Source organism: Python bivittatus, unplaced genomic scaffold (genome assembly GCF_059951505.1).
Source record: "Python bivittatus isolate LINGU-HERP-01145 unplaced genomic scaffold, Pbiv_v1 ctg000980_np1212, whole genome shotgun sequence".
NCBI lineage: Eukaryota > Metazoa > Chordata > Lepidosauria > Squamata > Pythonidae > Python > Python bivittatus.
In genome coordinates this window covers 21548161-21560805 of record NW_028277125.1, presented here as the reverse complement: position 1 = coordinate 21560805, position 12645 = coordinate 21548161, and the positions used below count along the sequence as shown (strand labels likewise).

General features: G+C 36.2%; 1 protein-coding gene and 1 long non-coding RNA gene across 6 annotated transcripts in view; one reads left to right on the top strand and one right to left on the bottom strand.

Annotated features, from left to right (window-relative positions):
• Nucleotides 1–1140, bottom strand: part of LOC112540427 (uncharacterized) — a 137575-nt gene extending 136435 nt beyond the window's left edge. For both annotated transcript variants that reach the window (XR_015794317.1, XR_015794318.1), the window contains exon 1: nucleotides 1065–1140. This is a non-coding gene — a long non-coding RNA (uncharacterized LOC112540427). The remainder of the gene's footprint in view (nucleotides 1–1064) is intronic.
• Nucleotides 1141–1200: 60 nt separating this feature from the next.
• Nucleotides 1201–12645, top strand: part of LEKR1 (leucine, glutamate and lysine rich 1) — a 64176-nt gene continuing 52731 nt past the window's right edge. For 2 of the 4 annotated variants that reach the window (XR_015794316.1, XM_088131795.1), the window contains exons 1-3: nucleotides 1201–1310; nucleotides 4439–4531; nucleotides 11449–11663. Coding sequence is in view for 3 of the 4 variants with exons in the window: in XM_088131795.1 (XP_087987921.1) it covers nucleotides 4484–4531; nucleotides 11449–11663 (263 nt within the window). In the remaining variant the exon portion in view is untranslated. The remainder of the gene's footprint in view (nucleotides 1311–4438; nucleotides 4532–11448; nucleotides 11664–12645) is intronic. The other 2 variants (XM_088131794.1, XM_088131793.1) reach the window with 2 other exon arrangements.

Genomic DNA, 12645 nt, shown 5'->3' with positions numbered 1-12645 from the left:
ACAGAATTTCTCATTTCATTTAAGCATAAGCTACACCTCTAATATTTTTTGCCTTTGTATAGTTAAAATATAGTAAACAGTGTAGTATAATATGTAATTGAAGTCATTATTACAACCCTAAGAAATGCAATTCTTTACTGTCAACTTTCTGTAAATATAAACTTAATCAAATTACACATGGCCTAGACAAAACAATTAGGTGTGAACTCTCTGGACAGCCATATTCTTGCATTAAACAAAGGGTTGGATTGGATGGTCTAAATGACTGCTTCCTTTTCTACAGTTCAAATTTTATCCAGAGACTCAGGCTTATAATTTTTACTGTCTACTCTCTGAACTAAAAGCTCCACTCATTTACACTCCTATGCATATTTTCCAACTCAAAGTCTGCTGGCCAGGTTTGAATTCCAAAAGAATTAAGGTGCAACATAGAATTCTTGTTCTATGTTATGGCTCCCAAGGACTACATTTCCTGTATTTTCTGGCAAAGCTTGATCAGTCCCACCATCACACTTTTCTCATGCCTGCTTGTAGGGATGTGAGAACACAGGAATCACTTGTTCTGGAGACCATCTTTTGATGGGTCATCTTGAAACTTTTCATTGTAGTCCTTTCCACATGCCACTAATCTTATTGAGACGTTTTGGTCTGCTTTCAGCAAGTGTACCATACATGCCCATTCGCACAAATACATGGCACAAAGCTATACGCGTTTATATCACGGCATGATGTAATGACTGACATACACTAATGACAATATACTTGTGTTAGTAATATTGATACATCGTTCGTTATTGTGGCTACATGTGGCTAACATTCTGACACACTCATTTGCCTAATTCCTACTTACCGAACTCAGCGAGATTTATTACTACTGAGTTGACATGATGTGGCAACTGAAAAAGCGATTTCTCCAGAACTGAGCAATAAAACTTCATCACACTAACCTATTCATATGGAGAGCTAAACCTCATTGCAATCAATAAAAGAACTTGCGGCCCCCAGCGGTCCATACCGCTACTAGTGCGTAAATACTAATACATATCAAACTCTGGGGGGCTCACCTCCACGCATAACACCGGGATGCAACCACCTGAACTGAACCGTAAAACAAACTTGCCTGAAACCCGATCCCGAGAAAGAACCCGGCAGAGGCGCACGAGGCCAGAGGAATTACTTCCGGTCTTCGCGTCTGCCCTACTTCCGGGACTTTGTCAGGCGTGCTGCCTGGTTGCTGTGGTAACGAAGAAGCGGAGAGACTCGTGGCGGGGGGTTGACAACTTTCGTTGCTTTCCTGGCTCCGTTTGGGGGTGAGTTCGTGTGGGCCCTTGCCACCGGTGGCCTTGCCGTTTCTTCCGTGAACACTGTGTTCTTGCATCCGCACGACATGCTGCACCCTAAACCCGCCGGCCCCACGGGCTGAGTACGGACAGTGCGCGTGGGGCCGTGGTGTGCCTGGCCCGTTTGTTCGTCGTATGAACACTGTCACTGAGTCAAACCATTATTTCTCCATTTAGCAGCTTTCCACAGGGGGAACTCTTCCCCAGCAATGCTACTCAAGACCTTTTAAAACAGAATTGCCAAGGACTGAATGTCTATGTAAGAAAATGCAGGTTTCAGCCACGTGGGAAATACTTGGTGGTTCATTTGCTGAAACTGCGAAGCCTCATCATTAGGACCAAGCATAATATATGATGGCCTAAACATAAGAGTTTCTAGGAAAGGAGGAGCCGGGTGCCTCTCTGCACAAGCTGTACCTAGGAGTTGGCATTGCTAGAAGCGAACTCATAAATCTTACACAAACATTCAGTCGGGTCTTTTTACCTTCCGGTGTTCTTGTTCAGCAACTGAATTTAAGAAGGGTGGGGGAGATAGGAATCTTCTGTTAAACAAGTAGGAGTCAGTAAGCTCCCCAAGTATAGCAAATTATCCTGAGACATCTACACCAAACTCTCAGAGATCTGTTGGTAGATTCATATAATTTATCCCTCCTTCTGCTGTATACAAAACATGGGTTCTGTTGCTGAGTTAGCTTCTTCCTTGACAGTAGTATTATCTCTTGTTGGACCTACTGTGTAGAAAAGGGCATGAGGCAAAAGGATCAGAAGAGGAAAATGAGCTGAGGGAATTGGAATTTCCTTGTTTCCCCCTTTATTTGTATTTTTAAAGGGAAATAATAGATTCTGCAATCAGAATTGCACTTGAGGTAGATAGTCCTTTCCCCTTCAGCTACTTCTCACACATTCATTCTTTTAGAAAATAATTGCCCTATTTAGATAATACTGAGGGTGAACATTGAGTTATGAAACTCTACAACTAATTTTAATCCTGTGAAATGTACTTCTGGATTGCATTAACCTTACTAAACAATATGACATTTCATGAATTATAGAATGTAAAAGTTTGAAGAGACCTTAGAGATCATCTAGTCCAACTTCCTTCCAGTGCAGAAACCCAATACTGCAGTACCCTTGACAGAGGGCTAACCAACCTCTGTTTAAATATTTGCAGCATAAGAGAATCCACCTCTTCCCTCAGGCAGCCTGTTCCATTGTTGAACATTTCTTACTATTTGGAAATTTTCCTGATGTCTAACAAGAATCTGTAATTTGAGCCTGTTGTGTCTTGTTCTGTTTTCTGGAGCAATACTGGGGTTTAAAAAAACCCTACCCTCTCTTCTAGATGTCAACATTTCAGATATTTGAAGACAGTTATAATGTCAACCTGCAATCTTCCCTTCTTCAAAATAAACATACTCATCACCTCCAACTATTCATCTTAAGTTTTTCATTCTGAGCCCCTTATCATTTTGATTGCTCTTTTCTGTACATACTCCAGTTTGTCAGTGTCTTTCCTAAAATGTGGTGCTCAGAACTGGACACAATATTCTAGATTTGACCTGAGCAAGAATGGAGAGAAATTGTGACTTCTCTTGACATGATACTATAGGTCTGTTAATGTAGCCTATGATTGCATTTCTTTTTCTTTTTGCAGTAGCATCACACTGTTTGCTCGTCTTCCGGTTATAATCACAATATCCAGATCATTTTTGCATGTATTCATATATGGCCTTCCCTATACTCATGGCTTTATTTTTTTCTATCCAAATGAAGAGCATTACATTGTCCTTGTTGAAATTCATCTTGCTTGTTTCCGACTGTTGTTCCAGCTTGTCGGGATCCTCCTGAATCCTGATGCTGCCTTCTATTCTTCTATCTTTGTGCCATCTGTATATTTGATAATCGTATTTTCTAATCTCATGTTAGAATAACACAGGACCTAGAATGGAACCCTATAATATAGCACTTGACACCTCATTCCAGCTTTATGTGAAGCCATTGGCATACACTTATCTGAATCAATTGAATATTAGTTCTGAATCTATCAAATGATAGCATACTCAGCTCATATTTTGCAATCTTTTCTTGTAGGATCTCATGGAAGATTTTGTCAAATGCTTTGCTGAAGTCAGGTATACTATGTTTAGTGCATTCCCATATTAAACTAAAGTTATTATATCAGAAAAGGAGTTCAGATTGGTTTGTCACAACTTGCCCTTGATAAACGTATGCTGGCTCTTGCAAAGCAATATGTTCCTTTTAAAATGCTGACAACTAACTGTTTAAAAATCTGTTTCAGAGTTCAATCAGGGTGACTGGTCTGTAGTTACATGGTCTTCCTTTTTCTCCTTTTTGGTAAAAAGTCATTTCTGAAGGCAGAAAAAACATTTGCCTTTCTTCAGTCTTCTGCCATTATGCACCTTCTTCATGATTTCTCCAAGATCACAGAAAGGGGCTCCAAGGAAGAAAAGGATGAGCATGTTACTTGAAGAAAATGGTAAGATAGTAATAGATGAAACAAGAAAGAGAAGAGCTTCACAGTTTCTAGTTTATTTGGTTTTTTTCTTGAATGGAAGCTCTGTCTAAATTGACCTAAGCAGAACAATTGACATAAGGAGGGAGTGGCAACCCATGGTAAATAAAGAGATACCATTAATGAGTTTAAGGTTCCAGAACCAAACCAATTACATCCAAGAGTCCTGAAGGAACTTTATGATAGAAGCCTTGGAGTCCCTTTCTGTCAAAAGAAGTGTACTAGTCTGACTGGCTTTCTTCTGTCTTTACAAGACTTCTTAGTACTCTTCTCCCTCAGAAAGTACTTTTTGTGTTCAACCTAAGAATTCCTCAGCTACTCTGATAGCCTGGAGGTAGACCATTGTGCCTCCACCCCCTTCATTTTCTTTTCCAGGTGGGAAGTCAGCCTACATTTGCAGCATGTGTAGTTCTTGTCATCTTAGGAAGGAACACAAACATGGCATTTAACCCTGCAGACCATGGGAGCAGTTCTTTCTGCCTTCTCACATGAACAGAAGAAAAAGAACCTCACTGTTCTGGAATCCCCTAATTTATGTTTATTTTGTGTGTTTGTTTATTAACAGGTTTTGTGGCAGTTCTCTGATATTCTTTCAAACCTACAGAAAGAAATGGATCGACATATACCTGTGTATCCTTTACCAGAAGAAATAAGAAAGGTATGCTCTTGCAAGAAAATGTGGTGGGGTTGGGTTTTTTCTTGCAGTTATTATCAAGCCACTATTTTATATACATTTCTGTTTAATTTTTGCCTCTTCCTGCTTAATTCTAATACTAGCATGATTTTTTGTACGTGTACATTCTGCTACTCTTGAAAAAGTAGTCTTACATTTAAAAAAAAATGGAATCAAATCAACCTGTATCTTTTCCTAGCTGCCACCCCCCGGTGAAAAAATGAAAAATCTTGAGGGTGGGGAGGAATGCTGAAACAGACAGATATATCTTCTGCTAAGAGATACTGTGAAATTAAAGGGCTTGATAACAAGAGAATACTGGAAAGTTGGCCAGGCAGAGGGGTAGAATGAATCTCATGTCCACAAAATTACAGGTATGCTTTATTTTTTTTCATGAGTCAGAAAATTTTTCAGAGAACATTCAAAAGTCCAAAATTAATATTGTCAGATCACAGAAAGCAACACAGACTGTAACAGACTGTGGAAAATAACTGGCTTATAACTGAGAAGCTTTATAAAAGCATATGAAGCTAGTGTCCCCTGACTTTAATTGTATTAATTAACTGTATTAAAATCTTCAGTTAATTAATACAATTAATGTCAAGGTACATTATGTTCACATGTTATACAGATATAAACACAGAAATTCTGATCTTTTTGTATGGTTAGTATCTCCCTCCACTGCTAGTGTAGGGAAGAAGTATCAGCTTTGGAAGTTCTATTTATGCTTGTGGAAAGTTACAGGGCACAAATTTATTTGGCTGTGATTTTCCAACAGCATTAGCTTCTGAAAAAGGATGGGGCAAAGACAGAATTGGGTCTGGTTCCACTGCTTCTAATTCCTCCCTGTTGCTGTGTAGAATCTGGAGTAAACTCATATCCACACCATTAATTTTAGTGAGGTATGTATTTTTAGAAGTTTCCTGAATGAAAACCTCAGCCACACATATTTACTGACATGTCATGTATGGGCCAGCAGGCCTCTTCAGAAGCAGTAGATTTTCTTCAACCTGATCAAGTATTGCTCAGGAAAGTGTTAATGATTCAGTATTTTTTTTGTTATTCCAAATAACATAACAAAATAAAATAGTATTACAAAAATATGCTATTCATATGATGAGATTAATTTGTTATGTTTTCAGATATAAATCATGCAGTAAAATACGGTCATTCTTAACTGCTTTGCTTTTCAGTATTTGCTGTTTTCAGAAATAAAGCAATGACAATCACGTATATCAAGCCTGTGAGACTGGCAAACCGAGGAAACAAGAACCACTTGCATTTCTGGAAACATTGTTATTGCTAATAGGGGAATGTAACAAAATCTTGAAAGCCTAGGTATAAACTTCAATTTATACCAAGCATAATTAAGGTGGAATTACTCTGAGTCTTTTTCTGTTGCTTTCCCCTTCCCCTGGGCTGAGGTGCCACACACTCCTGTTTCTTCCTCTGCTTTCCCAGGGTCTGTTAGACATTCCATCACATTTATCTATGTGCATGACACTCCATTTGGTTTGATTTGGTTACTAAGTTCTTGAAAAATGTTTCACAATCTGTTAGATGACTGAGAGCAGACACAATTAAATCTCAAGTAATATGCATTCTTAACTAGGGAATAACATCCCTTTGAACTCAGTGAGATTTATCTTTCATTTCAGTGGAACTTAGTTTAAATATAGTATTGTCAAAATAGATAAGGTGGCTGAGTGTAGAGAATAAGAAAAAAGGAAAATAAAATTCTTGGAGAGTAAGAAATAGCAAAAATAACAGCCAAAATGTACAAGTTGTATATTTGAAGAGGAGCAACCCCTTTGATTATTTTTGACTTTATAACATTTCATTCTGTTCCCTATTCATTTTCTACATCTCTCGGGAAAAAAAAGTCTCACAATGGTTATTTGACCCAATAGTACTTTTATATGAAATCCTAAACTCAGTTATTAGGGAGTGCAATTTTATTTCTAAGTAAACTTGTATCAGCTTGCAGTGTATAGTCATTAGTACAGAGAGTGACAGCTTGATAGAAATCAACAAGAGTCACAAGGCTCAGTGCCACAAGGCATCTAAAGTTAGCCCTGGCTTGCAACAGTATGCTTGTGGAATTTAAATTGTGACAAAGGTTAGATAATCTTACTCCTCCCCACACAATATAGCATATGTAAAGGATAGTTATTAAATAATGTGATGTCTTTAGTACAGTATTGCTATTTCTTATACCATTGTTTCATGCAGGTAGGTATATTTTTTTGGGTTCTCATGACTCTTCCTCTTCATAAGACCCTCTGTTTGGTACTCTAAGAGCAAAAGGCATGATCTCCCTTCTCTAATGCCCCTATTAATTAATTATTCTTGTTGTTATCCTTGGGTGCCCTTTACTTAGCAATGTACTGCTATCTTACTGATACTAGGGCTGAGGGAGAGTGACTGACCCAAAGTCACTTAGCTAGCTTCTGTTTATAAGAGAGGACTAGAACTTGGGTCTCTCTGCTCCTAGCACCTTAAACACTATATCACACTGGTTCTCTTTTTTATAATATGAGCCATTCTAAATAAACATTTATCTAACTATAGAGGAAGCCAACACAGAATTCTGAAAATAGTATTTATAGCTTAAAAGTATAAGTACAACAGTTTGTAGAAGTATATAATATAATGGACTACAGTGGTTTCAAATTATATTAAATATATTAATACTGTAAAGGATTGCTCTATCAACATCTGTCAGTCATGGTAATTCACCATGGTACCAAAATGACACATCTCTATATACAGCAACCAAATACTTCTGACTATCAGATGTACAACAATTAAAGGAAATCACTCTATGATGGATCTATGCTCATTACTTTTATTTAGAAATCATAGGAAGAGACTCAGCTAAAGTTAAATATAGATATTCTGTGGTAAAGTGTTCTGTTTTTTAAAACAATTCTTAGCATTTCAAATCATATTGCATTCAAAGAGCAGTGATACACTTTTGTCTTCTGTATGACACAATAAACATGGAGGAATAATATCCTGATAATAATATAGTCCAGTTATTCTGCATCCTTTGCTTTATATAAGTTTATGAGCATCCAGAGAAGGCAAAATAAGTTCTTGAAGGGCATATAGATGAGCATGTGGTTCTATTTCATAGCTGAAAGTTACTTGATGTGCTTTGTTCATGTTAAGAACTATGAATTTAACATTTTCAGATTTCCATATAGGTTCCAAATAGAATTGCTCACTATCCCATCCTTCTCCCCATACAGTCCAGTGTCTTGCTGAAACTAGATACGTATATTGGAATGTCTAAAATTGTTTATTTTGAAATACAGAAGTGGTGGTGCTGCAAGAAATCACAATGTTCTTTTTAGGATAACAGTCTCTCCCTTCCCTTCACATTACAGCTCAGTTTGTCCTCTTTCAATAAGTAATTTTTGGAACCTTATGGTATTTATTCTGAATAACAGTTTCATATTTCTGGGCACAGGTTGTAACTGCCAGGAAAAATAGAATTAATTTTTCATTTCCTTCAGAGCCACTGTAACTATGATCAGGCTTCATGAGGCAAAGAAGAGTTAGGAGAAATAAAAGCAAGCATAGCAAACCTGTTCATCTCGGGTGGATGCTTTTATTAGAAAATAGTTAAAATGTATATCATTGAGCCATGCCACTGGAATCCTTTATCAGCTTGTCTCATGAGTAAATCTGACTAGTGTACATTATTTGTGTTTTTCAAAACAACTTGATTTTCTTTCTCTTCCCTTTCATCCTTTTTGGTAGTATTTGAATATCTTTGTTCTCCTTTTCTCAAGAAGTGTTGTTATTTAATATCCATCATATCCATTCCCATTTTTTTGTTATTTTCTCCTACTCTCTTCTAATAGTTTAAATGTTTCAGTAGAATATAACATTAAAATAAATGTAGTACAGCAGGCATGTTTCTTTATTCAAGGAAATGTAATAGATTATATCTGCTATATTTTCTTTGATATACATTTTGATAATTTGACAAGCCCTTTTAACGTGTTTTGAAGGAAAGCAAATACAGTTATTTCATTTTAGTAAATCATCAATGTCTTAATATGCTGTGCAGTGACTTACCCTGTGGTTACCCTGTGATGTCCACTGGTTATTTTAAAATAATATGTCATAGAACTGCCAGCATGGATTACAGTATTGAACTAGGAATGGGGAAATTTAGCTTCAGGTGCCTGAAATAGCCATGAAGCTCATTGGTAACTTAGGATTTAATACTACTCTATCCTTCCCTTAGGAAACAAGAAAGTTGTTGGGAAGATAAAACTCAGAGTAAGAGAGACAAAAGTATTTATTGATTTAGAATATTTGTATTGCTATGCTGCTGCTCTTCATACTACTTTGAACTCATAGAAGAAAGATAGTAATACATAAATAAAGTCAATATTCACTCAACTTGGATCGTTTTGTAGAAGGCCTCTCCTTAGCTCCTACTTGAATCTCCCTTTTTTCTCTTCCTATCCTGTGTGTCATGTCTAACATTTAATGACTGGGCTTTTTTGTCAGTTTCAGGTAGCTTTTTCCATCACCTTACCCATACTATATATCTCATACTGCCGTGTCCACTTTTACTGAGTACAACTTGAATTGAATTTTAAATGAAGAGTGATACTTGGCTGCAGAAAGTCACTATAATGATTTTGTTATATTAGTCACCTTAGCTCAGAAACATCTCCCTGTTCAGAGGAAAGTTACCTTTCTTTGCCAGATGCTGGGACAAAGAAAAAAAAAAGACAGTTAACCATTACCATCTTCATTCATTTCTTAAAGTTAATAGGGTGAAAATCATGTGCTCAGGCCCCAGCTCCCTTTGTTTCTAATGTGAGCATGCCCTGTCCCTCATCAGTGGTCTTTGTCATATTGAGAGGTAGGATTTAAGAAGGTCTGCATGGTCAGCACATTAAATATGCTCAGCATATTAAGCTCTGAAACCAAGGAAATTGGCATGTAGTGACTGAGCCAGTATTCATATCATCCTGTCCATGTTGGGAAATGTATGAAGAGGGCTACGGTTATGTTTATGAAGTTCCAGAGGAATCTCACTGACTATTGAAAACCTTTGGTATGATCTGGTAGCATAGTTGAGTTTCTTTTAAGAATGTTTAAATTAAACTTTTTCATGTATGTTATATTATAGGTTTCTGTGTCACTTTCCTTCCATTGTGTAATTCAAGTTGCTATACACAGGATTTTCTGATGGTCACGAACCAGCTATAATCTGCTTAACTTTAGCAAGGCAATTGTAACATTCACCTTTAGACCAAGATTATTTTCACAATTCTATAGTTTCCAAAAATGTCATTCTTAGAAGTTTGAAAAATGTTGATTTAACCTTTTGTGTATGGGCCAGTACTAGTTCATTTGCTAACTGTAATTCTTCTTATGACTTTTTTTTTCCCCCCTCAGATGGGCTGCTTTTGGCTCTCTGGATTTGTTTGTTTGTTTAGAGTAAGTTGAAAGAGAACATCAGCCCTAGTGGAACTTTTTGGCAGTGTATATGAAATTTTGTCTGCTGCTCTGTTTGGTTTCTGTCTTGGTCCACAAAAACTATGACACTGATATTCTTGAATTAGTCCTGTGTGCTTCTTTAATATTTTTTCAGCATATTTTTATTGTCCATACTCCCTTTTAGGAATAATCAAAGCATTTGTGATTTATTGGATGAAATTAACAAAATGGACACTTTGTATGTATAAAATTGACAGAGCTTGTGAATGAAGTCTGTTTGTTTTTCTGCAATGCAACTCAGGTTCACCCAAACATGTAATTGTTTGCTGAAATATATCTTGCTTAAGAAGATTAATTATCTCACATCTACAAAATTTCATAGTTTCTGTGTGACTCATGACTCTGTGTGGCTTTTCATCATGTGATGCCTTCTCCAAGCATTATAATCTGTTCATGCTGAGGACCACAAATGTTCAAGCAAATGTTTATAGCAGCTTATTTATTAGAAATTATTTTTAAGTTTGGAGTTGCAGTTACTGAAAGGAGTCATAGTACAGAATGTTGAATAACTAATTTTAAGTAATCAAAGGGAAGTGTTTTATCCTTTAAGTTATATGATGTGTGAAGAATTGATGGAGAACTTTTCATAGCTTCTAGTCATTTTTAGCCAGGATTACAGGTTGGTTTATGTCCACTTGTTGTATGAATGTCACTGTGGTTGTTTTTCAGCCATCTTTCCCTGCTTTTTTATGACAACCTACAAGTGGCGAAAATAGAGTAGAAGATTAGATTGTATATTCAGTGTAGAAATTGCTTCTCCTATCGACATTCTAGTTAATACTGTGACTGAGTTGTAGATTACCATAGCTTGTAATAAAAGAAATAGAATAGGCTTACAAAACATATTTAATTTTACAAAGGACAGATTTTTGCACAGACATTCTTTACTATTCATAAGCAGCAGGTGCTATTTCTGTTCCAGATCTTAAGCTATTTACTTATTTGTTAATAAATATTCTTAATATGTTATGTCAGGGTAAATATCTGTGATTTTAATTTTATCTCCCAAAGACATTATATCCATTGGGAGAATGGCTGTGGCCCAATTGTAGGGTGAAAATTTTGCCTGAATTTCCAGGGAGAATGGGTAAAAACTTTTGTGTGTTCAAGGGTAGGCTATCCTGTACCTTCAGATATATTGAACTACAAGTGTTAGAAATTCCATACAGCATAGGTACTGTAATGATAAGGAATTACACAGTTGTATTTTAAAACCTGTGGTAGAACACTGATTGTCCACCTCTGGAATAATGTGCTTTGTGGGGCATTATTCTGACTCCATATAGAAAATTTCTTTCATTTGATTAACTTTTTTTTACAAGGTCACTAGTTTTTTTTTCACTGTACATATTGCTTACTTTTTTTTTTAGATGTCCCGAGATGAGACAGTCTGTAAATATTGTGGAGTCAGTTATTTGATTCTTCATGAATTTAAGCTACTGGAAGAGAAAGTAAAAGCAATGGAAAAGAAGGTGAAGTTTTATGAGGGCAGTGTGGAACGGGAGAAAATACTGCAAGAAAAACTACAGTGCCTAAGTCAAGATTTTGAACAATGCACAGCAGCTAGTGAATCAAAAACAGAAAGGTTAGAACTTAGTATTCATTCTTGCTTTTCAAATTAACATGTCTGTTAATGTCATTCAGAAGCACGCACGCTTTAGCTGTTTTGCCAGACTCAGCTTGCATCAGATATAATTTCCAGCTGAATTCATGTTAAATAAATCATAGTTTGAGCTGTAATTTGGAAGCCAGTATTTACTACTTGAAGAAGCAGAAATGTAGTATGAACTGTGTTATTTCTAGTACTGAAATGATGGCTTAATGCGAAGTATGAACCATTATAATTTATAAGCATGCTTCATGGCTTGATTCATATATAACCAGGCCACCAGGGCTTATTCAGTAAACCATGGCTTAATATAATGCATGAACCCAGCCATTTTGTTTATCATAATAAGATATGAATGTAACTCAGTTACAACACTGGATTCTAAAATAGTCTTTTCATGATGGAGGAGACTTGTTTTTGTATAAGCAGTATCAGTTTTAAAAGTTCAGAGTGTGCAGAGCACTTTTATTATTTTAAGCAGTCCTTAAAACATACCTGTAAAGTAAGATAATACTATGAATAATTCCTTAGACTGCTTTTCTAGCCTTGATTTGCAGTGAAAAACATATTTCTACAATAATTCTATTTTTTTTTCCTGAAGTATGTTAGATTGCTGTTTGATTTTTAAAATTTAATTTAATTTTGTTACTTTGATATCATAATCTAGAGAAATAATACCATCAAAAGCCTTTATTTGAGGAAGCAAGAAAGGGATAGCGTAAATTTACAGATCATGGATTCCATTGTGTGGCATGCAAGACAGGAATTGCAGGCCATCAATATACAAAGAGGAAACGTTTAAAAAGAATAAGTTTTGTGTGCATAAGATAAGAGGTTATTGATCATTTTTCTTGAATGTTCAGTATTCTGAGTCCAAATGCTCTCTGACAAATCAGCTGTGGATTTTTTTCCAATTCCCCAAGGAACAGCTCAAAGGTCCTTGATGGAAATAACACCT